At 42.6% G+C, this 25,484-nt stretch overlaps 1 protein-coding gene across 1 annotated transcript in view; it reads right to left on the reverse strand.

Moving 5' to 3' along the window:
• Positions 1-9,361: 9,361 nt before the first annotated feature.
• Positions 9,362-25,484, reverse strand: part of LOC141144211 (metalloreductase STEAP4-like) — a 44,081-nt gene continuing 27,958 nt past the window's right edge. Inside the window, exons 4-5 of the mRNA XM_073629663.1 lie at positions 20,147-20,311; positions 9,362-10,990 (exon numbers count right to left, since the gene is read on the reverse strand). Of these exons, the coding sequence (XP_073485764.1) occupies positions 10,760-10,990; positions 20,147-20,311 (396 nt within the window). The 3' untranslated portion in view covers positions 9,362-10,759. The remainder of the gene's footprint in view (positions 10,991-20,146; positions 20,312-25,484) is intronic.

Raw genomic sequence — 25,484 nt, forward strand, 5'->3', positions numbered from 1 at the left:
GCACAGTGGCGGCAATTGATGGGCACAGTGGCTGCATTTGATGGCACAGTGGAAGCAATTGATGGGCACAGTGGCTGCGATTGATGGGCACAGTGGCTGCAATTGATGGGCACAGTGGCGGCAATTGATGGGCACAGTGGCTGCATTTGATGGCACAGTGGAGGCAATTGATGGGCACAGTGGCTGCGATTGATGGTACAGTGAGGCTGCAATTGATGTTTTTTTTTCAGAATTTTTTAGTTTGTTTGCGCCCCCCCTCAAAATTTTTGAGCACTAGCCGCCACTGTCTCTCAGTGACAAATACCAAAAAGGGGCACAGATAGCAATAAAAAACAGTTCTTACTCTTCCCCCTCTTCACTCAAAACTAGAGAAGAGATTATGGCTTGAGATCCACTTTAAATATGGATGGTTAAATAGACCACAGACCAGACCATTCATTTCAAATACATACTTCCCATAAGATTATATATTAATAGATTTTAGGCATATTTACCTGTAAAAGCCTAGAAGACACAGAGCTATAGTATTTGCCTTCACACCTTCCACAGCAGTTACATAAAAGGTTATGTAATGAGGTGAGGGGAGGGACGGAGGAGCTGGGCCAGCATAGAGACCCATTAGACCTCCTGGAAGAAGAGAGGGCTATGATGTGCAAGGAGAAGGGGGCTATACTAGGGAATTCAATTATTACTAAAGGCAAAATGCTTGTTTTAAATCTGGATAGAGTGGATAGCTGTTAGAATGGCTGTTAGAATTTTTTTACTGTCTGTGCCCGTTTGGGAGATTCGCCCTTTCTAATTGTCCTGATCACCAATGTCAATGACAATGAAAGTGAGGGTAAATCCAATGAGTTTCCACCAGCACAGGTATATAGGGAAATACTTCACATTTTAAAAATACCCTTTCACTTCCTGTTGAGTTTACAAGACAGGAAGTGAAGGGAAATCTCTGTAATTGGACACAGGTGGCAAAAAACTGATAGGGGTTTTAACACTCCCTTACTCTATCCAGTATGAAAAAAAAGTTTTGGTCTTAGATATATATTAACTATCTGGAGTAGTCCAATTGGTTTTATGGTTTACGGAAAGCAAATAAAATCGAGTGAATAAACATAATTTAAAGCAGAGTTCCACTCAGAAATGGGACATCCGCTTTAAGTGAAGGTGACCCCCTGACATGCCACATTTGGCATGTCATTTTTTTTGGGGGGTGGGGTATACCCTCTTTTTAGAGGCATCAGACTCCCACTTCCTCCTGGGGCTCGGGGTCGCTGGAAGGAAGTTCACCTCTCCCCCCTCCCTCCCTGCAATCTTCTGGGACATGTCACAGGTCCCAGAAGATTGCCCGACCAATCACAGTGCACAGCGTGGCTCGTGAATGCGCAGTGCGTTCCCGGCTGTGATGCCAGAGCCGGGATCCCACAGTCAGAATGCCGGCGCTGTGGAGAGGAGGGAGAGAGGAGCGGGGCTTCGTACACCCGCATCGCTGGACCGTGGGACAGGTGAGTGTCTGATTATTAAAAGTCAGCAGGTACACTTTTATATGAGTGGAACTCCACTTTAAAGAAAAGAAAAAATCTCCAAGTAAGCATAAAAAACTCTTCTTTGCTTTTGCCTTCAACTTTTTATTAGTCAGTAGGAGTCTATTTAAGGTGAACTGAATGTCTCAATATAAATATATAAAAGAGCTGCCACAGGTAGGTTCATGAATATCTCCCCTGCATTCTTTGTTTGCAGTGCATACTATGCTTTCTAATAAGAAAGCCCAGCATTTTCTGGTTTACAGCTCTGCATAATATAAGAAGCGTGTCCTTCCTCTGACTCATACATGAAGATCAAACTGCAGGTTATTCTAGCCGCTGATAAATAACACAGCAGTAAATTACACAACAGATGTTGAGGAGAACTAAATCCAGCCCACCAAGACATTTAATCTTCACCACCACCTTGTCTCAGAAATCGGCAACAGAGAGGAGGACAGAACTCCTCTGCCAGATCCTGCTCTTCCCGTGCAGCTACGGAGAGGCTCGTCTCTGCCCCCCCCCACCCAGGACCGTCTTTAATATCGATTGGGCCCTGGGCAAACGTTTTCTTGCCCCCCCCCCATACCTTATGACTGCTTCCTATAGGTTACAGAACACATTACGGCTCACTGATTAGTTGCTAGATGTTACAGCACATGATTTCTGCTTGTTGATTGGTTGCTAGAGATTACTGTACAGTAATACTGCTCACTGATTGGTTGCTAGAGGTTACAGCACATCATCTCCTCACTGTAGGGGGCGTGATATACATATGAATGCCGCCTTTACTTACATATCTATGCTGCCGGATGCAGCTATTTACATATGAATGCCGCCGCTATTTACATATGATTGCAGGTTATTTACATGTAAACACAGGGTCTGCAGGAGAGCCATTTGTACAAAACAATAGGGCAGAGCTGGGCAGCATTAGTAGCAGCACTTCACACTGAGATATCAGGACACAGCATGGACTAAAACTTCAAGGGGCAAAGGAATTTAAACTGGGATAGTTGGCAAGTATGAGGCAGCTGCTTTGGGCCCCACAACAATGACAGGGCCCAGGGCAGCTGCCCCTTTTGCCCTGCCATAAAAACGGCCCTGCCCCCACCCCTCCTCTCAGCAGATAGGTGGACAGAATTCCTCCTACAGATCCTGTGCCTCTCTGTGCAGACACAGCACCCTCTCGTCTCCGCCTCCCCGGGTCTCAGCATTTAGCAAACTCCAGCAGCTGACTCCAACCCTCCTCTGGTCCTTCTCCAGACTTTCTGCTTCCCAGCCCCAGCTTCTTTCCAGCAGCACAAGGTAAGGAGGTGCACTATGATGTAACGGAGGGTGGAGGGCTCTTGACTTTTGATGGTGGGGGGCTCTTTACGTTTGATGGTGGGGGGCTCTTGACATCTGACATTAGGGGGAGGGTGGGGTGCTCTGGAATCTAGTTTTAAAGATACAACCAGCCTTTTGAGAGTATTTATAACGCTGATGTGGCCCGTGATGAAATTGAGTTTGACACCACCAGCCTACAGTGCGCCACCTATTGGCTGCAGTTGTAGATATGAAATATTAATATACAATATGTACTGCACAAAGAAAATGGAAAAATATATTTCTAAGTTTTACACAATCATGAATAACAAATACAAACACATAATTGGAGTGAATGTTTCAGTGTTTGCTGGAATGCAACACTAGTTCTTATTGGTTGGAATTGCTGTTTTAAACCTCTTGAACCTTTAGCATTATCTTCATACGGTCCAAAAAATGTAAATCTTAAGGCCAAATAAAAATAACCAGTTGGGGTTATGTAAATTCTGCTCTTTAATACCATGGAATGATTGTGTACATCAGGATTATTGTTCATTACAGAGACAGCTCTGACCCATTCTCATCGGCCAACACATAATAGAAGCTCACGGTGTCACGTCCCACGTTCTGGCTTGTCTCGGAGGAACATGCAGCTGCAAAAACACCAGTTCTAACCACCCAGTTACCCACCATGCCAGTGCATTGTAAAGGAGATGTAATGCTTTTTTTTTTGTTTATAATAGATTCGTTTTTCAAAGGTTCATCTCACTGAAAACTGAGGCCAGGGGAATCCTCTTTTGCGCATTTGGTTTTTATTTTACGTAAAGCATATCTAAACCCAAGAACAAAATGTAATATATTTCAGCTTAACAGTCCTTAGGTGTAGCCACAGCATTTGTGCTCTAGTTTTCACGCTTTGCTGTGTTTCCACCTGGTGATCCTTCCAGTAACACACTTCCTGTCCTAGGGTGACAACGCCCACTGCATAGTATATAAAGGACTCAGTGTTGTCACCCTTGGTCTTGGTTTGGACTATAGAACACCTCTCCTTAACTCTATTACATGGGGGGAGGTGTTCTGTAGTTTACAAAGAGACACATGTAGGACTGAGTTTTCCTCTGGAAACAAAAGTGCCTGGAAGTGTCTGGTCTAAGCACCTGGTGTCCATTTTAACAGCTAAGGTAAGCGCAGAGGTCCACATAGATGTCTGATTGATTTTCTCACATAAGCCATTCAGCATCTATAGCACCAGGAGTGGTCAGTCCATAAGGGGTGCAGGGGCGCCGCCCCCCTAGTTTGGGGCGCCGGACTCATAGGTTTCCATAAATTTGTTTTTTTTCTCAAGCCACTCTAATTGGCGCGAAAAATGTTGGGCTTGGGGTGCAGAGCATTCCCCCCTGAACCCACCCACCAATATTTGCTATTGTCTTCTGGCCAATCAGGACAGGAGGTGGAGCGGGTTGGCCGGGAGGAGAAGCCAAGGTAGGTACTCTATCAGATTACCGCTACCCGTCAGATCATGTAACAGATGTGATGTTCCGACCAAAGAATATTTACTGCGCATGCGCTATCCATTCCAAAATGCGTTCCACGGCGCTATGCGTTCTAAACACTTCATGATCTGACGGGTAGCAGTAATCAGATAGAACACCTGGGCAGCTATGGCGGTGGAGGGGTGAGTGTGGACCTGGGAAAGGGTTTGTTTGCTGCCCCCCCCCCCCCAAAAGTTTAGCATCAGCCGCCACTGTATAGCACATGTGTCAAACACAAGGCCCCTGGGCTGAATCCAGCATGCCAGGCCATTTCATGTGGCCCTCACACCCAGGGCTTTTCAGCCAGAACGTGGCAGAACTCCATTCCACCATGTCTGGCTCTCGCCTTCTGCTCTCCACTTATGACTGTCATTTGTAAACACAACTACAGCTTTCCTCTTGGTGGTTCTCCTGGCATTTATTGCCACTTTAAGATCCTCGCACTGTTAAAGTAAAAAAAACAAAAAACTTGGAGGACAAAGGCATAATGAGCTAGTATGCATCACATACTAGTTCTCTATGAAATCCTTATCTTAGAACAAAGCGCTCTCAGCAGTGCCGACATTTACAGTACTTACAGGTAAGCCTTTTTATAGGCTTACCTGTAGGTACAATTAAAAAGGAAGACTTACTTCCTCTTTAATGCAATTTAGCCACGCCCACCGTTTGTTGCGGTTTGGCGGGTAGTGTGGTTGAGTGCACCTATTCTCAGAGAACAAAACCCCGGATAAATTGATATAGTCTTATAGATGCAACTGGCCCTTTGAGGGCAACCATAATGCTGATGTGGTCCACCATGAAATTGAGTTTGACACCCCTGGTCTATACTGATTTCATGGCCGATACAGAAAACCACCAGCCGAGAATCACATTACAAAGTGATAATTTCCTTAACCCACTCTGCATGTGGAGGAATGATGCATTAAATGTAATGCACTGTGTAAGTATAAATATATTACTTGTTTCATGAATAAAATATAGATACATAATACGTGTTTTTGATATTTCAGTTTTGGTGGATATTAGCGTGCTTAAGGTGTATCTAATACTCTAATATGATATACAGTATATATATATATATATATATATATATATATATAAATTTTTTGGATGGCGTGGGAAACAGTCATGTCCCGTACACCCGATCGGATTTTCTGACAATAAATATTGGATGTGAGCTTGAAAGTCCGACCGTGTGTATGCTCCGTCGAACATTTGCTGTCGGACTTTCCGCCAACAAATGTTTGATAGTAGGTTCTCAAATTTTCCACCAACAAAACTTTGTTGTCGGAATTTCCGATCGTGTGTACACAAGCCCGACGCACAAAAGTCCACGCATGCTCGGAATCAAGCAGAAGGAGCCGCACTGGCTATTGAACTTCATCCTTCTCGGATTGTCATACGTCTTGTACGTCACCACGTTCCCACGTTTGTAATTGTTGCCCAACATTTGTGTGACCGTGTGTATGCAAGACAAGTTGGAGCCAACATCCTTCGAACAAAAATCCACGGCTTTGTTGTCGGAAAGTCCAATCGTGTGTACGTGGCATTAGGCTCAACCCCTCTATTTCAGTGTTATCAAGGCAGGAAAAACGTGGGTCACCACAATAGTATAAACAAGCCCTTAAAGCACACGTGAACTTTCAGTTGAAATCATCTAAATACTTTAAGGTGCATAGAAACAAAAGGCGTGCAAAAATCATACAGTTCATTTTCTTTAGAAAGCAGCCACAATCTGAGTAGGAAAGCCTGTCCTCTGCCAGCAGATGCAGAAAAAGGACCCTTGTGACTCTCCATGTGAAAGCAGCGTTCTCTCTGCAGAGATCTGATGCACCCTCTGCCAAGTCGGACCGCCAGCTTTGCTATAAACAAAGCTCATGCTCCCTGCTGATTGGAGACCTCTAGCTCTGACTCGGCAGAGACTTTCAACCACCTTTTGTTTTGATGTGTCTGGAATGTATTAAGCTGTTTGGCTTTTACATGTCCACCATGGACAGTTTGGTGTTTGTGTTTTCAATGGTGGGGCAATGGTGAAGGATGAGGCTAATGCTAATAAAGACCTATGAAAGCTTTTGGTCGGAAAATGCGACCGTGTGTATGCTCCATCGGACTTTTGCTGGCGGAATTCCAGCCAGCAAAAGATTGAGAGCATGTTCTCAAATTTTCGGTCGGAAAAAGTTCCGATGGGAAATTCTGATCATCTGTACCAATTCTGACGCGCAAAATTCCTACGCATGCTCGGAAACAATTCGAGGCATGCTTGGAAGCACTGAACTTCATTTTCTTGGCTCCTCATAGTGTACGTCACCGTGTTCTTGGCGGTCGAAAGTTCAGAGAACTTTTGTGTGACCGTGTGTATGCAAGCCAAGCTTGAGCGGAATTCCGTCGGAAAAACCCTCCAAGATTTTTCCGACGGAAATTCCGCTCATGTGTATGGGGCATAAAAGCTTTATCTAGCAATATCTCCATTGGATGCTGCTGGAGTCTTCAAGAGTTTCACAATGAGGGGGAGTTAAAAAGGACATTTCATTGTTGAGAGTCCCACACTGATATGAGACTTCAAAAGGTTATTCAATCCACAGGCATCAACCAAAGACTGATATTGTTCTCATTGTTTCATTTGTGTCTAAACTGACCCCTTCATAAAAAATAATACCATATAAATTACTGCACAGAATACATTGGCTTAGATAAAGAATAAGTGTACTTTTACAGAACTTTTTTTTTTACTTTAAAGTAGAAGTAAACCTAATCACTAAAATCTTATATGAAATGTCAAAACAAATCTGATGTATCTAAGTGCACCATTTTACAAAGCTCTAATGCAATCCTCCATAGAAAGACAAATAATGAAATGAAATACTATATGAAACAAAGTGTTCTTGTGTTTGCTCCATTTTCTTTTCTGATGTACTGTATTTATTGGCGTATAATAATCACTTTTCACCATGAAAATCGGGTGCAAATAGTGTGTGCGTGTTATACGCCAATACTTCAATTTTAGCTGCCTAGGATGGGAGAGGGAGGGGGGTGGGATGAGCACCATCAGATTACATACAGTGAGAATCTCCTCTTTACTTGGCGGCCTCTGTAAAAGGAAGTCCCGTCTCCTGGGCCGCCATTGGACCACTGTTCTGTTTATCATAGGAGATTCTCACTGTATGTAATCTGTTGGCGGTCGTCCCACCCCCTCCCTGTCCCCTCTAGGCTGCAGATGGGCATCGATCAGGCTGCAATGATGGCAATGGTGAGGCTGCTGCATTGATGGCAATGGTGAGGCTACTGCATTGATGGCAATGGTGAGGCTACTGCATTGATGGCAATGGTGAGGCTACTGCATTGATGGCAATGGTGAGGCTGCTGCATTGATGGCAATGGTGAGGCTGCATTGATGTGGACTGATGAGGTTGCATTGGTGGCACTTGTGAGACTGCAGAAGGGCATTGATCAGGCTGCATTGATGGCAATGGTGAGGCTCCTCATTGGCTTACCTTTAAACAGACTATCCCCCCTTCAGTCCATCATGAATGTTGCTGCCAGACTCATCCACCTTACAAACCGCTCAGTGTCTGCTACCCCTCTCTGCCAATCCCTCCATTGGCTACCACTCGCCCAACGAATTAAATTCAAAATACTAACAATAAGTTACAAAGCCATCCACAACTCTGCCCCCAGCTACATCACTAACCTAGTCTCAAAATACCAACCTAATCGCCATCTCCGTTCCTCCCAAGACCTCCTGCTCTCTAACTCCTTCATCACCTCCTCCCATATCCGCCTCCAGGACTTCTCCCGAGCCTCGCCCATCCTCTGGAATTCCCTACCCCAATCTGTCAGACTGTCTCCAAATTTATCCACTTTTAGGCGATCCCTGAAAACTTTCCTCTTCAGAGAAGCCTATCCTGCCTCCATCTAACAACTGCACTATTTTCTCCATTAGCCCATCCCCCACAGCTATTACCCTTTTGTATAACTTGACCCTCCCTCCTAGATTGTAAGCTCTAACGAGCAGGGCCCTCTAAATCCTCCTGTATTGAATTGTATTGTACTTGTACTATCTGCCCTAATGTTGTAAAGCGCTGCGTAAACTGTTGGCGCTATATAAATCCTGTATAATAATAATAATAATAATAATAATAATAATGGAGTCGGTTCACACAGCTCTGGGCAGCCGCAGCCCGGATTGGAGAAGAGTCCTGTGCATCTTCTGGTCCGATTCAGGTGCAAATTCAGCCATAAAATTCGGACCTAATTCGCACCTGAAATGGTGAACAGACACGCACCGGACCCCATGCTGTATGCCGCGGCCACAGCTAGTGTGAACCCGGCCTAACACTTTGGGGTGTATTTATAAAAAAAAGCCCAATGCAGTGAAAGTATAATAGTTGTGAATGGTGTAAATGGTGCAAAGAAAAATTAATGTTATGTAAACCCAAGCTTTCATATTCCCGATATGTGCCTACTGTACCCTGTATTTGTAAGAAAATGTCTCCTGTTCTCTTTATATTTCTTACTTTGTTTGAAATCCCTGGTGTTCCTGCCAGTCCCTCTGCTTTCCTATTAAAAACTGACCACACTAGGCAGAAGAGTACACAGTGGTCAGTTCTCCAACTGTGCTGGGAACTCATTCTGCTCTCCTCCAATGATCAGACTTGTGCTGACACGTCCCAGCTGCACAGCCATTCACTTTGAAGATCAGTGTGCTGCTGCTTCTCCTCTCCCAGCTCTTATGCAGCTGAGAACGGAAGGAATGTTATAATTTTTTTAAAAAGCAAAAAAAAAAAAAAAAAAAAAGGTATTTATAATATGTTATATATTTATACACAAATGTTTTGCCTTTCATTTCTATTTTAAACTGAATGGGTTGTTTTACAAGGTGAGGGTTTACAATTTTTCCTGACTGAATATTTTCTATTCATTTAAAACAGAACATATCGCATTTGGCCACTAGATGGCGATAAGTATCGTAGGATACTACTGTACACTCATTAGAACTGTGGTTTATATGAGCTGCAAAACATCTTCAACATTATAGAACAAGTTCACCCGAATGTCACCAACTACTGCCAGGTATACAATGACTGGCATAACTGAGAACCATCACAGACTTACTTTCAGGTATTTCACTGAGGCATATGCTGTGCAGAACTGATGATTTTAGGGCTGCTGCCATTGCGATTGATTTTCTAAAGGCAATCGACTTTTCCAGAGCATAGCGAATGAGGTGACTTCCATCATCCAATCATGTGCAAGCAAAATACAGTTTGTTTATTTTCCTTGCACATGGTTGGATATTCCTTGCAAAATGAAACTTTACCAAATGCACTAAGAGCCCTTGCACACTGGGGCGGTTTGCAGGCGCTATTGCGCTAATAATAGCGCCTGCAAACCGCCCCGAAAGTGCCGCTACTTTCATTCCAGTGTGCAAGCCCCGAGGGCTTTTACACTGGAGCGATGCGCTGGCAGGACGGTAAAAAAAGTCCTGCTAGCAGCATCTTCGGAGCGGTGAAGGAGCGGAGTGTATACCGCTCCTTTACCGCACCTGCCCATTGAAATCAATGGGACGGCGCGGCTATACCGCCGGCAAAGCGCCTCTGCAGAGGCGCTTTGCGGTGGTATTTAACCCTTTCTCGGCCGCTAGTGGGGGGTAAAACCGCCCCGCTAGCGGCCGCATACCAACGGTAAAACGCCGCTAATAATAGCGGCGTTTTACCGCCGACGCTGCCCCCCGCCCCAGTGTGCAAGGGCTCTAAGCTCTGCGGAAAATTCCATTGCAAAGTGTAACTGCCCTTGCAACATAAACAACCTACTTGTACCCAAGTACAGCCAGCCCTCCCGTACTGGGCCCAGGTCCTAGTGGGTCAGTAGGGGGGACCCAGGCTTGGCTGGGGACCAAGATGAGTCTGATTGGTCAGCGGTGCCATCCATCAGGCTTGTGCCGGCCCTGCCCCTTGCTTTTCCCCCTCAATGCCTAGGCTGTATGGGCCCCCCATGAATTCTAATGGTGGCCCTGAATCAACCCCATTGGATCAACTGGCTGGCTAATGGTCAGGAACAACTTAGCAGTTATTTTTTAACATATAAGTGCACTTGCTCTTTAACAAAATGGTAAAAAAAAATCCAATGACCTTGTATAAAAAGCATAACCCATAGTAGCCAATCGGGTGTCAAATCAGTTAAAAGTTGGTATATGATTGGCTGCTATAGGCTTCAAAGCTTTGCACAGCCTCCATTTTTTTTTGCATTGCTTTACTGAATAGCTCAACAGTGTTATTTGGACAGCTCTTCCTAAAAAAAAGACAAGGCGTTATTTGAAGGCATAAACTTGTCCTTGGTCCTGGAAGTTGTCCAGCGGATGGCTGAATAGTTTTTATCACTGTCTTTGTGATTTGGGTCCCATTAATCCTTGGCTTTGCTTTCCCAGCCCTGCCGGATTCTGGTGATTCTTTGATCGATGCAAGGAATGATGAGGATGAATTTCATGGCCAGCACGGCACATGGGATGATCAAAGAGATGACAAACGCCGGGGGGAGATACCACCGATAGAAGGCACCATAGATGAATCTGTCTCCACCATAGACCAGGGTGTGTGCTGTGCAGAGGACCAGCGTCAGGTAACCCAGTTTGGACTGCAAAGATAATACAAAAAAATAAGGCATTTAGCAAAACTGCAAAGAGACCCGATGAAGATATGACCATTGTGAGCTGTCATTTCCTTGTAAAATGTACAACCTAAAGCAGCCAAAAACCAACATCAAACATTTATTATGGTACGGCTTACCAATTCTTGGAAGTGATCGCTGCTTTATTTTTTTTTTGTTTTTTAAACTTTCTTTCTTCTATTTTCATCTGGTGATCTGGCCAGTAAGTCTGTTTTTCAAAAGAGCAAGCTCTCCAGCAGAATCTACACTATATAGCCAAAAGTATTGGGACTCCTGCCTTTACATGAACTTTAATGCTGTCCCAGTCTTAGTCAGTAGGGTTCAATATTAAGTTGGCCCACCCTTTGCAGCTGTAACAGCTTCAACTCTTCTGGGAAGGCTGTCCACAAGGTTTAGGAGTGTGTCTATGGGAATGATTCACCATTCTTCCAGAAGAGCATTTGTGAGGTCAGGCACTAATGGACATGAAGGTTTGGCTCGCAGTCTCCGCTCTAATTCATCCCAAAGATGTTCTATCGGGTTGAGGTCAGGCAAGTCAAGTTCCTCGACCCCAAACTCGCTCATCCATGTCTTTATGGACCTTGCTTTGTGCACTGGTCCAAATTAATTGGTGGAGGGGGGATTATGGTGTTGTTTTTCAGGGGTTGGGCTTGGCCCCTCAGTTCCAGTGAAGGGAACTCTTAAGGCATCAGCATACCAAGACATATTAGACAATTTAATGCTCCCAACTTTGTGGGAACAGTTTGGGGATGGCTCCTTCCTGTTCCAACATAACTGCACACCAGAGCACAAAGCAAGGTCCATAAAGATATGAATGGGCGAGTTTGGGGTGGAGGAACTTTACTGGCCTGCACAGAGTCCTGACCTCAACCCAATAGAACACCTTTGGGATTAATTAGATCGGTGACTACGAACCAGGCCTTCTCTTCCAACATCAGTGCCTGACCTCACAAATGCTCTTCTGGAAGAATGGTCAAACATTCCCATAGGCACACTACTAAACCTTGTGGACAGCCTTCCCAGAAGAGTTGAAGCTGTTATAGCTGAAAAGGGTGGACCAACTCAATATTGAACCCTACGGACTAAGACTGGGATGCCTTTAAAGGTCATGTGCGTGTAAAGGTAGGCGTCCCAATACTTTTGGCAATATAGGGTATCAGGTTTAGGACAAACCATTTCACACTGACAGAGGTGATTACAACGATCAGCTTTTATTTATTTATGTAAAACCTTTATTCCAAAAGGAAAAAAAAAAACTGCCATAACTGCTTATAAAGTGTGAGCTGGAGTTTGGCTTCAATTTGTTAGTGTATTTAAATCTGTTCAGTTACCACTACCCTCCCCCCTGACTGACAATGCTGCTGCCTGCTGTGCCCCCTATGCTCCTTCATCCAGAGTGGGGTACACAAACACAGGAGGTGTGTTACTGGCCAGATCACCAGGTGAAAACAGAGGAGTAAAAAGGCTGAAAATAGAAAACGAATGCAGCCACCACATTTAATGATTGGTAAGCTGCAATATACATTTTGGTTTTGTTTTTAATACCGCTTAAACAGAAAACTCCAATCAGGATAAACATAGATGTATGTGATATGTAGATAAAAGTATAACTAGTAAAGAGCTAAATTAACAGAAAAAAAGCATTGAGTATAAGGGATTTGTTTTCCTTGCCAAGGGATTTGTAATCCAGTCAATCCAGTTCTAAAATTTACACAGCTCTGTCACACTGTGCTACCCCATCTGGCAGGGCAAAAAAATCGTATTTTCTCTGCTGAGGTTAAGAAGAACTCCAGCCAAAAATAAGAAGATAAAAATGAGAAGCTAATTAAAAGAAAATATAAGAATACTAGCTTTTGCTGCAATATTCAGCTTCAATCCAGAAATGTCTTAATGTCCTCAGTTTAATGGCGAGCATCATTTAATTCACTTCCTCTGATCCCAGATTGTCCTGGACCCACCCCCAGCCTGTAACTGAACAGTCGCTCTACTCTCTCCTCCTGTCAGCAAGCTCATTGTCAGCACATGGCTCCTTGTGCTGCTACTTCTTCTTACGCTCCAGCCCTGCTGTAGAGGGACTAAAAAAGGCCGATACCACAGGTGGGTTTTGACTGACAGAAATGTTCCAGCAAATAAGGTAGCTGATGGGAACATATGTGTAGCACCCTCTAGTGTGCTACTAGTGCCAGTGTAGGCAAATCTATGACCTAATTTGTGAGTCTAAATTGGGTCAGGGTTTACTACAGGTCAGGCTGGATGACTCACAGAGGCAGGTCTCTGGTGCTTCCCCCTGGTTCTAGAAGTTTGTAGAAATTTCTAGAATCTAGAGTGTGGAGGCTAGGAGGATTGATCTGCATAGTTAGGGGAGCTTGGCCAAACCCCAGGCAGTGGACCAGGCAGAGAGGCTGAGCTAGCCCTTAAAAATGGATGAGTCGTACCAGCAGGGAAATCGGGTGGAAAATGGAGTGCTTAGGAGACTGATGGTGGCCTTAGAGGGGGGCCCCTGGTCTGGGGGAGGCTCTGCCTCAGGATGGAGCTTGGGCTGGCTTGGGAGGATCCTGACAGCAGTGCGGTTCAAGCGGAGTCTTGCCTAAGAAGCACGAGAGCAAAGAGGACATCAGGACACCTAGGGATTCACAAGGGGAGAGACTGCCACATGTAGCAAGCCTTTGGGAGATCTTCGGAGCAGCCAGGTGGGCTGGTAAAGAAGCAGCCAGGTAGGCTGATAGTTTCTGCAGGCAGTAGAGCTGGGATCAGTGTCTACAGGGGAATTGGAGATTCTCCAGTATGCAGCCTACAACACGTTGTGCTACTTTCTAAGGGACTGAGAGTTCCTAGTCCTTAAGGGGCTTTTGCATCTTTGATTATTAGAGACTGTCAGCATTCTGGAGGAGGAGAGTTCTGGAGCATGTATATAGGGAGGAAGTTGTCCCTGTTATTGGTGCAATCAAGCCAGGCATCCCATAATTCCTATTCCCCATCCAAGTTATTACCCCTAATAAACAACATAAACCAAGCTCAAAGACTGTTCCTTGTGTCCGGATGGAAGGGGAAAATGCTTGTCTCCTGGCTGTGCAGGACTAGGGAAACCAGTCATCTGCAACCCCTGCGGAGGTAGTGCTACATATGATAGTTTTAGAGGCTCCGCTCACTTGCTGCCAAATCACCTACCTGGTATGTCATTGGACTTCAAGTGGAGAAGAGTCTCTCACTGGGAGACCTGAGACGTCTCTGACATGTCCCCCGGCTAGTCAGAAACCCGAAGAAAGCGGGATCGGCTTTGATCAGGTCGCCGGTATGGTAACCCAGAAGTCATGACATCACTTCTGGTTTAGCGGCATCTTAACGCTTAACGCTTTTCTAAAATTGAAATTATTCAAAAACACTGATCTTGGCGTTTTGAATGCTTTCAAGTGAAAGGAAGGGATTTGGGTTCCCTCCATAAAGAGTACCTGTCACATACCTATTTCTATGGCAGGGATATTTACATTCCTTGTGACAGCAATAAAAGTGATTAAAAAAAAAAAAATAATTAAGCAACGGTGTAAAAAAAAAAAAAAATGAAAGTGCCCCCGGCCACCGTGCTAGCATGCAAGGGCGGACGCAAACCACGATTGTCCCACCCATGTGAGGTATCGCCGTGAACGTTGGATCATGGGCAGTAATTCTAGCACTAGACCTTCTCTGTGCATCTAAAGTGGTAACCTGTAAAGGCTTTTAAATTGTCGCCTATCGATTGTAAAATTTACAATGTTTGTTGACGTTTTGCGGACATACGCAATTCTAAAGTGTGACATGTTTGGTATCCATTTACTCGGCGTGACATCATTTTTTTTTATATTTTACAAAAAAATTGGGCTATGTATTATGTTTTTGTGCATTAACATTTTAAAAAGTGTATTTTTTTCCTCCCTAAAATCTGTTTGAAAAACTGCTGCGCAAATACCATGTGACATAAAAAAATTGCAAAACCCACCAATTTTTTCTCTAGGGCCTCATGTTTGGGGGTTCTAACTAATGTTCTAGCAAAAAAAAAAAAAAAAATCAGATTTTCACATGTAAACACAAAGTGCCAGAAAATGCCTGGTTTTCAATTGGTTAATATTATAGCACATCAATGAGTCCAGAAGTGGACTGAAAAGCTGCTGCAAGTTGAACTATTTCATGAGCGTAATGTTTCTGACTCTTTATAGCAATAAAACCTGAAAGAGGTTCCAAGCTGCTCACATTCTATTGAAAAGCTAAAAGGCATACACTGGCTTTACATACACTTTAACCACTTTAATACAGGGCATTTTCCCTCCCTTCCTTCCCAGGCCAATTTTCAGCTTTCAGCGATGTCAAAATTTGAATGACAATTGCGCGGTTATGCGTTGTTGTACCCAAATTAAATTTTGATTGGTTTTTTTTTGCGCTATAAAAAAAAAAATTGACAATTTTGAAAAAAAAACACAATATTTATGACTTTTTGCTATAATAAATATCCCATTTTTTTTGTTAAAAAAAAAAAACAAGTTTCCTCAGTTTAGGCCGATATGTATTCTTCTACATATTTTTGGTAAAAAAAAAAAAAAAATCCCAATAAGCGTATATTGATTGGTTTGCTCAAAAGTTATAGCGTCTACAAAATAGGGGATAGATTTGTCATTTTTATCATTCTTTTTTTTTTTTAACTACTAATGGCGGCGATCTGCGATTTTTAAACTTTTGACACTATTTTGGGACCATTGACATTTATAAAGCGATCGGTGCTATAAAAATGCACTGATTACTGTATAAATGTGACTGGCAGGGAAGGGGTTAACACTAGGGGGCGCTGAAGGGGTTAAATTTGTGTCCTAGGGAGTGATTCTAACTGTGGGGGGAGGGGACTGATGAGGGCAGGAGTCCGATTGATGTTCCTCTGTACAAGGAACATACGATCAGTTCTCCTCTCCCCTGACAGGACATGGATCTATGTGTTTACACACACAGATCCACATCCCTGCTCTACAATGAGCAATCGCGGGTGCCCGGCGGACATCGCGGCCGCCGGGCACGCGCATCGCGTCCCTAGTGATGCGGCGAACGCGCGCTCTCCACAATGCCGGGAAGCCGAGGACGTCATATGACGTTCTATGCCACCGTCATTTTACTATACGTCCGTAGGGAACTGGCTAATAAGTGAATTGGCTCTTCTGCCATTTCACTCAATCAGTTGAACGGGTCCTTCGGAATCCTCAACATTTCAATTTGTTTTTCAATGTTGTCACTGAGTGAATTTCAATTGATAGTACATCCATAGGTTGACTTGCTAGGTGTGCGCAGCCTATTGCGTTAGGGTGTGCACCCCAAAGCTAAATATATATATATATACACATATATTAACATTAAAACATGGACTGATGGACAGTAGAGCAGAGATTCGTGTCAGTAGAATAGTGGATGGTGTCAGTCAGTATGGCAGAGATTAATGTCAGTACAGTTATGGAAGTGTTAGTAGTTTTTTTTTATTATTATTTTTACAATTAAACTGTTTTATTATTTTTTATAATTTTTTTTTATTATTATTATTATTTTTTTTACATTTTTTTTTAGGAGCCCCTTTGGAGGGCTTTGGTGAAATACCAGGGGTCTAAACAAACCCCTGATGTCTCACATTTGGGACAAAAGAAAGGGACTGAGGACAGATATTCCCCAGTCTCTTTCTCTGCTGCACTGGTCAAATGAATGGGAAGTGCTCTGTGCTGAGCAGCGTCCTCTTTATTCACAAACTAAAGCATAGTAAACACAGTTTACTATTCTTCAGTTGTGAATGAACACAGTGAGTGATACCAGTGGTCGGTAGGAAGGATAGCAGTCTACCCGTCACCTTTCCACAACTGACAGGTAGATCACGATCGAGGCGCTGCCGACCCCTGGATTAGGGTGTGCCCAGGCACATTCGGCACACCCTGTGCGCGCGCCTATTTTGACAAGGCTATTATAGATTACAATGCATTTGACATTCACAGTGTTAGACAAATACCAGAAGTATAGTTGTCAAACCAGGGTTAAATACATAGTAGTCTACAAAGAATGGAAAAAGTCAAGTTCTAAGGTTACATCTAAAGATTTCTAATTTACTAAAATAGGTAACCTATAGGGAAGACATACATTTGGAAACTGCATACCAACAGCTCACCTTCATCATGAGTGGGTCCCTTCTGCTGGTTTAACTGTTCACCTTAGCGGTGTGGTCAGAGAGTGAATTGGTCAATGGGTGAAATTTTATTATATAAAAAAAGTAATGTGGCACATTATGAGGACATAATTACCATTAATTAGACTAAGTCCTACTTTATAATCCAAATAAAGACAATTATGTCATAATGACGAGTGCTCTGCGAGATCGTAATTGTACAGTATAATTGTCTATGGTTTGCATCATTTAGTCATCCTAGTGGTGTAGACTCAATCAAGCAGGAGCTTGTACGGCTGTTTTTCCACCAATGCCCATGATATTGTAATGACTTGTGGTTAGAGAGTATGAGCAGTGTTAATTTAAATCTAGGTCCTAAGTCTTAAGGATCAAGTGGGATCGATGCGCAGGGAGAGCATATCACCCTTCCACTGAAAGTCAATAGTGATACCCACAGCAAGATCCAAGTTAGAGTGATTTAAGTTGAGGCAAATAAAAAGCTTGTTTTGTCTAGGGGAGAGGAGAAACAATTGTACTCACATGGTACTCCCCCACAATCCAGTTGTGGACTGTCCCTCGGCGTTCTCATGTCCAGTGTAGGGGGTACAGTCTCTGCGGAGACCAGCCTAGCTGCGGGAAGGACCGGAGGATCGGGTAAGTGTATGTCCTTTTCTTGTTCCCCTGAATGTAATCACCTGCCGTATAGGCAAATGACGGTGATTGTTCTGGGATGACGACATATGAATCAGTGCCCATCAGTGCCACCTTTCAGTGCTGCACATCAGTGCCGCCTATCAGTGCCCATCAGTGCTGCATATCAGTTCCAGACAGCAAGCAATTCTGCTGCAAGTTTCAAAATGACTTTCTAAGCTATTGCCAGACTTGCCAGACTTCACAAGTTTGTTACACAATTGCAGCAAGTCCGCATTGTATGACTCCAGATCAACTTCCTTTGCAAAAATCTGCAAGTCTGCTGCAAGTTCTGGTTCAGTTATGCTGTGCAATAGTCCTCCCACCACAGGGGTCACTGTGGCTGAATTTCCATGCTGTAGACTTGCAGAGCTCTTGCTGTAGACTCACCACTGCAACTTTGCTCTTGCTAGAGACTTGCCATGCAAATTTGCTGCAAAATTGGAAATGTGTCAACTACAGCTTGTGCTTCAAGTGTTCTGCAAGTGTACAACTTGCCAGTGAAAATGTGCAGCAAGTTAACAGACTTACAATTCAACACTGCCACAAATTTGTGGCAAGTTATCCTTGCCATCTGCGAGTTCCACCTATCAGTGCCAATCAGTGCTGCATATTATTGCCTCCTCATCAGTGCCCATCAGTGCCGCCTCATCAGCGCACATCAGTGAAGGAGAAAATTACTTATTTACAAAATTTCTAACAGAAAAAAAAAAAAAAAAACTCAGTGGCAATTGAATACCACCAGCAGAAATCTGTCTAAAAAAAAAAAAAAAAAAAAAAAGATAAAAATTTAATTTGGGTACAGTGTTGCATGACCTCGCAACTGTCAATGCAAGTGCGACAGAACTGAAAGCTGAAAATTGGCCTGGGCAGGAAGGGGGTAAAAGTGCCCAGTAGGCAAGTAGTTAAAGAAGCAATTAACTCTTTCAGTGCAGGCACAGCCCCTCTGCAAGAGATCATTTTTTTCTTTGTCTGAAGTTTGGCTTTAAGACATTCGCACAAAATGCTTTTGGAACATAGAGGGGGTGCAACAGGTTATAAAAGTTGCTGCTCTTTAGATTCATTGTTATTCCATTACCAGAAAAGGAAACTAAAGTGTTAATTAGTTGTATTAGTAATTCCAAAAAGATCCAGCAGAAACTCGCCAGTTCCAGAAAACCCTATTTTAAAATGTTATTGTACTTTTTAATTAGGTTGAAGTTCCTAATTGAATTAAAAAATGCTGCATCATTTATTATACAATATTCTTTTGAGACTACACTGAGGAAGAGCAGTATTGATACAAACTTGTAACTTCTCCATTTAAAAGGGTTTATAGTCTTTTTAAAGGAAAATTATAAAACTTGGTTAATATTATTTTTCTCTATTTTTTTTATAAATGGAAGTTTTATACCTTTAATTAATTTGTATAAAAACTTTATTTGTACTAATCATTGTTGACACTTGGTTTGCAGAATTGGTGTGTGTTGTCCCTTCCCTGGTTTAGTAGTCTGTGTAATTGTATTTTACAGCAGCACTCATACGTCTATTTCCCAAAGACAACCTCTGGATATAATGCTGAGCACGTGCACTCAACTTCTTTAGTCGACCATGGCGAGGCCTGTTCTGAGTGGAACCTGTCCTGTTCAACCGCTGTATGGTCTTGGCCACTGTACTTCAGCTCAGTTTCAGGGTCTTGGCAATCTTCTTATAGCTTAGGATATCTTTATGTAGAGCAACAGTTCTTTTTTTTCAGATCCTCAGAGAGTTCTTTGCCATGTGGTGCCATGTTGAACTTCCAGTGACCAGTATGAGAGAGTGAGAGCGATAACACCAAATTTAACACACCTGCTCCCCATTCACACCTGAGACCTTGTAACACTAACGAGTCACATGACACTGGGGAGGGAAAATGGCTAATTGCGCCCAGTGTGGACATTTTCACTTAGGGGTGTACTCACTTTTGTTGCCAGCGGTTTAGACATTAATGGCTGTGTGTTGAGTTATTTTGAGGGGACAGCAAATTTACACTGTTATACAAGCTGTACACTCACTACTTTACATTGTAGCAAAGTGTCATTTCTTCAGTGTTGTCACATGAAAAGCTATAATAAAATATTTACAAAAATGTGAAGGGTGTACTCACTTTTGTGAGATACTGTATATATATATATATATATATATATATATATATATATATATTATACACACACACACATACTGTAGTATACAACATATAATAAAAAAGTCTGACCTGTCTGATTTGGCAGAAAGTATCGTATATAATTTACACTCACCTGTACAAAGCGGAATTCCCGCCAGTTAACGGCATTGCTGACTGATGGTAGAGAAGTGATGCCCAGTAGCACATAGAAGAAGAATCCCAGTATACCCAGTGCCACATAGGAGTCAGAGGCCCAGGCATAGTAGTTCTGGAAGGGATATGTGGTATTGGATTTAATCTGCAAACCAAACACAAAGTAACTTTTTTTTTCCCATTTGTCTCTATTAATAACAATAAACTGTGATTACATTAGATTATATTTAGATTCAATTTAGATCCCACCAATGCAGAATTGCCGGTTGCCTGTGTGTCCTCCAGTATTTGCCTAATAATATAAATCATTTTAAGCCTCTTTGGAACTTCCTGTGTATATTTTGCCTTTATTTATTTCCTGCAAGCGAAGACTGTAGCTGATTTTATTTCCATAGGTTCTAATTCATTTTAAAAGGTTTTCTAAGCCAACTGTAAATAAACAGAGTTTTTTTTAATATAGGCGTAGTAATAACACCACTTCCTGTTGTACTCATATCCACTGCAGACCAAAAATCTAATGTAAATAAAGGTTTCTTTTAAAATCCAGTAAAAAAAAAAATGAAACTTGAAAAAATGCACGAGACTAATAAAAAAAGAAAAAAAAATGAATTTGTTGCTTTATAATGTATGTAAACTCTAGTAGGGAACTTCTTTTATGCTCCCTTTTGGTCTGTTTAATATACCATTGAAAGCATTTTATTATATATGTTTGGTGCAAAAGCATATGTTGATCCTGCCATAAATCTAGGGTGCTGATTAGTTCCTGTGCTGCACACGTTTTTGTTTTTTTTTTTAGCAGAAAAAAACATTTATTTTAGAAAAACCAGCAGGTACATCACAGCAGCTATACAAATACCAAAAAAAAATAAAATAAAAAAAATAAAAGGCCTTTCACATGCACTTAGAATGGACTTGGAGATGTAAGTGGCACAATAAGTATAAAACAGTGTCCAATTAGCAGAGATATACAAAATGATCTTAGTTGGTGTACAAAATAAACCGACAAGGAGATGTACAGTAAAATCCATGAATAATTCAAACAAAAAATACAAAATAAAATGGAAAGAGTATATACCATCCAAAGTGCTAAAGAAGAGAGTGTCTTCAAAGATATAAGCCATAACTAATCACAAATTCCCCTATAGGACCTCAACCCTGGAGGAGTCTATTCATCACCAGTTGGTGTTATGCAAGGCTTGGAACATGGCCATGGTTGCCACATAAAGTAACATTTTTCTGTGTTGGTATGTTAGTTTTTCATGTATGAGCATATTATTCACTTGTTCCACCCATTGCTTCTTAGTTGGAATATGGGGAGTGATCCAATAACAGGCAATTAATTTACGAGCAGTACAGTGCATCTGGAAAGTATTCACAGCGCTTTACTTTTTCCACATTTTGTTATGTTACAGCCTTATTCCAAAATGAATTAAAGCGGGATTCCGGCCAGCTAAAAAAAATGTTTAAAGTCAGCAGCTACAAACACTGTAGCTGCTGACTTTAAATAAGTAGACTTACCTGTCCTGGCGGCCCGCGATGTCGGCCGCCCGAGGCCGAACCGTCCCTCGGCTCTCGGGTCCCGGCATCGCCATCCTAGGTAAGGGAAACAGGCAGTGGAGCCTTACGGCTTCACTGCCCGTTTCCTACTGCGCACGCGCGAGTGGCGCAGCGATCTGTGAATGGCCCCGTGGTGTTCTGGGAACACACACAGTTCCCAGAAGACAACGGGGCCGCTCACCGAGGAGAAGAACACGCCGCGGAATAGGAAGAGGCAGATTAGGAAGACTGCCTAGCAACAAGGGTTTAGGTAAGTATAAAAATTTTTTTTTTAGGAATTTTGGTGGTGTTTTTTTTTACAAGGTGGCCCTCCGCTTTAAATTCATTATTTTCCTCCAAATTCTACAAACAATCCCCCATAATGACAACAAGAAAGACGTTTGTTTGAAATCTTTGCAAATTTATTAAAGAGACATAGACATGTGCATTCGGTATTGTCCGCAAGAATTTTCGCCCGAACTTTAGGGATTTTTCGTGTTCATTTTAACAAAACAATAACGAATGGGCAGAATCCGAAATCTGAAAGATCCAAAATAATATAAAAAATAATTAAAAAAAATAAAATTAAAAAATGCTTTATTTTCATATCCATTATATTTTCGTATTGTTGCGACAACAGTCCGATATGGATAGATAGAAGGTTCGACATGACGGTGACAATAGCGATCTGTGTCTATCGAACCTGTGGTAATACCGTTCGACATGAAGATTCGTCATAGCAGCTAAAAACATGCGATCGCCGCGAGCAGACATTTATGGTCAAATGCTCCGCTCATAGGCTATAGAAGAATTCTAATGTTGTTTGACTAGTAATCATAATTACTAATTATAATTATTTCTAGCCAAACAACATTAGAATTCTACTATAGCTTGTGGGCAGGGCATTCGACCGGAAATGTACGATCGTGGCGTTGTACAGTTTAGCTGCTTTGTCGAATCTTCTTAGAACATCTGGCAGGCACCATAAGCATTCAATTTACAGATTCGACCTTAACCGCTTCCCGACCGCCTCACGCAGATATACTGCGGCAGAAGGGCGCGTACAAGCAGATTAACGTACCTATACGTGGCCCTTTAGGAGGCGGCTTGCGGGCGCGAGCGCGCCGCCGCGAGCTCCGTGACCGTAATCGCAGGTCCTGCGGACTCCATGTCCGCGGGGATACCCGCGACCGTCTCACGGTAAGGAAGAACGGGGAGCTGCTAATGTAAACAAGCCTCTCCCTGTTCTGCCTAGTGACAGGACACTGATCACAGCTCCCTGTAATCGGGAGCGGTGATCAGTATAGTGGCACACATAGCCCCCCCACAGTTAGAATCACTCCCTAAGACACACTTATCCCTACAGCGCCACCTAGTGGTTAACCCCTTCACTGCCAGTCACATTTACACAGTATTCAATGCAATTTTAACCGCACTGATCGCTGTATAAATGTGAATGGTCCTAAAATCGCGCCAAAAGTGTCTGATGTGTCCGCCATAATGTTGCAGTCACAATAAAAATTGCTGATCGCCGCCATTACTAGTAAAAAAAAATTATCAATAAAATTATCAATAAAAATGCCATAAAACGATCCCCTATTTTGTAGACGCTATAACTTTTGCACAAACCAATCAATAAACGCTTATTGCGATTTTACCAAAAATATGAAGAAGAATACGTATCAGCCTAAACTGAGGAAAAAAATGTTTTTTTTATATATTTTTTGAGGATATTTATTATAGCAAAAAGTAAAAAATAATGCGTTTTTGTTTCAAAATTATCGCTATTTTTTTGTTTATAGTGCAAAAAAAATAAAAACCGCAGAGGTGATCAAATACCACCAAAAGAAAGCTCTATTTGTGGGAAAAAAAGGATGTCAATTTTGTTTGGGAGCCACGCATGACCGCGCAGTTGTCAGTTAAATCGACGCAGTGCCGAATCGCAAAAAGTGCTCAGGTCTTTGGCCAGCCAAATGGTCCGGGGCTTAAGTGGTTAACTAATTCAGGTTTTCGTACAAATGCATTTTTTAATGAAACCAAATAAAAATGAATTTCGGGAGTAACTAAATAAATGTATTTTTTGGACGAAACCGAAATTCTGAAACAAAATATTTCAGTGAGCACATGTCCATTAAAAATAGAAAAGAAAAAAAAATCCCATGTACATAAGTATTCACAGCCTTTGCCATGACACTCAAAATTGAGTTCAGGTGCCTCCTATTTCCACTGATCATCCTTGAGATGTTTCTACAACTTGATTGGAGTCCATCTGTGGTAAATTCAGTTGACTGGACATGATTTGGAAAGGCACACACCTGCCTATATAAGGTCCCATAGTTAACAGTGCATGTCAGAGCACAAACCAAGTCATGAAGTCCAAGGAATTGTTTGTAGACCTCCGAGACAGGATTGTATTGAGGCACAGATCTGGGGAAGGGTACAGAAAAATTTCTGCAGCATTGAAAGTCCCAGTGAATACAGTGGACTCCATCAGCCGTAAATGGAAGAAGTTTGGAACCACCAGGACTCTTCCTAGAGTTTGCCGCCCGGCCAAACTGAGCATTCGGGGGAGAAGGGCCTTACTTAGGGAGGTGATCAAGAACCTGATGGTCACTCTGACAGAGCTTCAGCATTTCTCTGTGGAGAGAGGAGAATCTTCCAGAAGAACAGCCATCTCTGCAGCACTACACCAATCAGGCCTGTATGGTGGAGTGGCTAAACGGAAGCCACTCCTCAGCAAAAGGCACATGACAGCCCACCTGGAGTTTGCCAAAAGGCACCTGAAGGACTCTCAGACCATGAGAAACAAAATTCTCTGGTCTGATGAAATAACGATTGAACTCTTTGGCAAGCGTCATGTCTGGAGGAAACCAGGCACCGCTCATCACTTGGCCAACACCATCCCTACAGTGAGGAATGGTGGTGGCAGCATCATGCTGTGGGGATGTTTTTCAGTGACAGGAACTGGGAGACTAGTCAGGATCGAGGGAAAGATAAATGCAGCAATGTACAGAGAAATCCTTGATGAAAACCTGCTCCAGAGAGCTCTGGACCTCAGACTGGGGCGAAGGTTCATCTTCCAACAGCACAATGACCCTAAGCATACAGCCAAGGTAACAAAGGAGTGGCTATGGGACAACTCTGTGAATGTCCTTGAGTGGCCCAGCCAGAGCCCAGACTTGAACCCGATTGAAGATCTCTGGAGAGATCCGAAAATGGCTGTGCACCGACGCTCCCCATCCAACCTGATGGAGCTTGAGAGGTCCTGCAAAGAATAATGAGAGAAACTGCCAAAAATAGGTGTGCCAAGCTTGTAGCATCATACTCAAAAAGACTTGAGGCTGTAATTGGTGCTGAAGGTGCTTCAACAAAGTATTGAGCAAAGGCTGTGAATACTTATGTACATGGGATTTTTTTATTTTTAATAAATTTGCAAAGATTTCAAACAAACTTCTTCCACGTTGTCATCATGGGGTATTGTTTGTGTAATTTTGAGGAATATAATGATTTTAATCTGTTTTGTAATAAGGCTGTAATATAACAAAATGTGGAACATAACAAACGTGAAGTGCTGTGAATACTTTTTGGATGCACTGTATACAGTAAACGGTGCTGCATAAGTTACATTGTTCCCAGCTTTCTCTGTAGGCTACAGAACACCTTCTGCTTATGTTCTAGAAAAAAAGGAGAGGGAAAGTGTTCTGTAGTCCTATCTATTTATCTTCTTGTCCTATTATATACACTATATTACCAAAAGAATTGGGGCACCTGCCTTTTGATGC

Source organism: Aquarana catesbeiana, linkage group LG05 (genome assembly GCF_042186555.1).
Source record: "Aquarana catesbeiana isolate 2022-GZ linkage group LG05, ASM4218655v1, whole genome shotgun sequence".
Taxonomy (NCBI): Eukaryota; Metazoa; Chordata; class Amphibia; order Anura; family Ranidae; genus Aquarana; species Aquarana catesbeiana.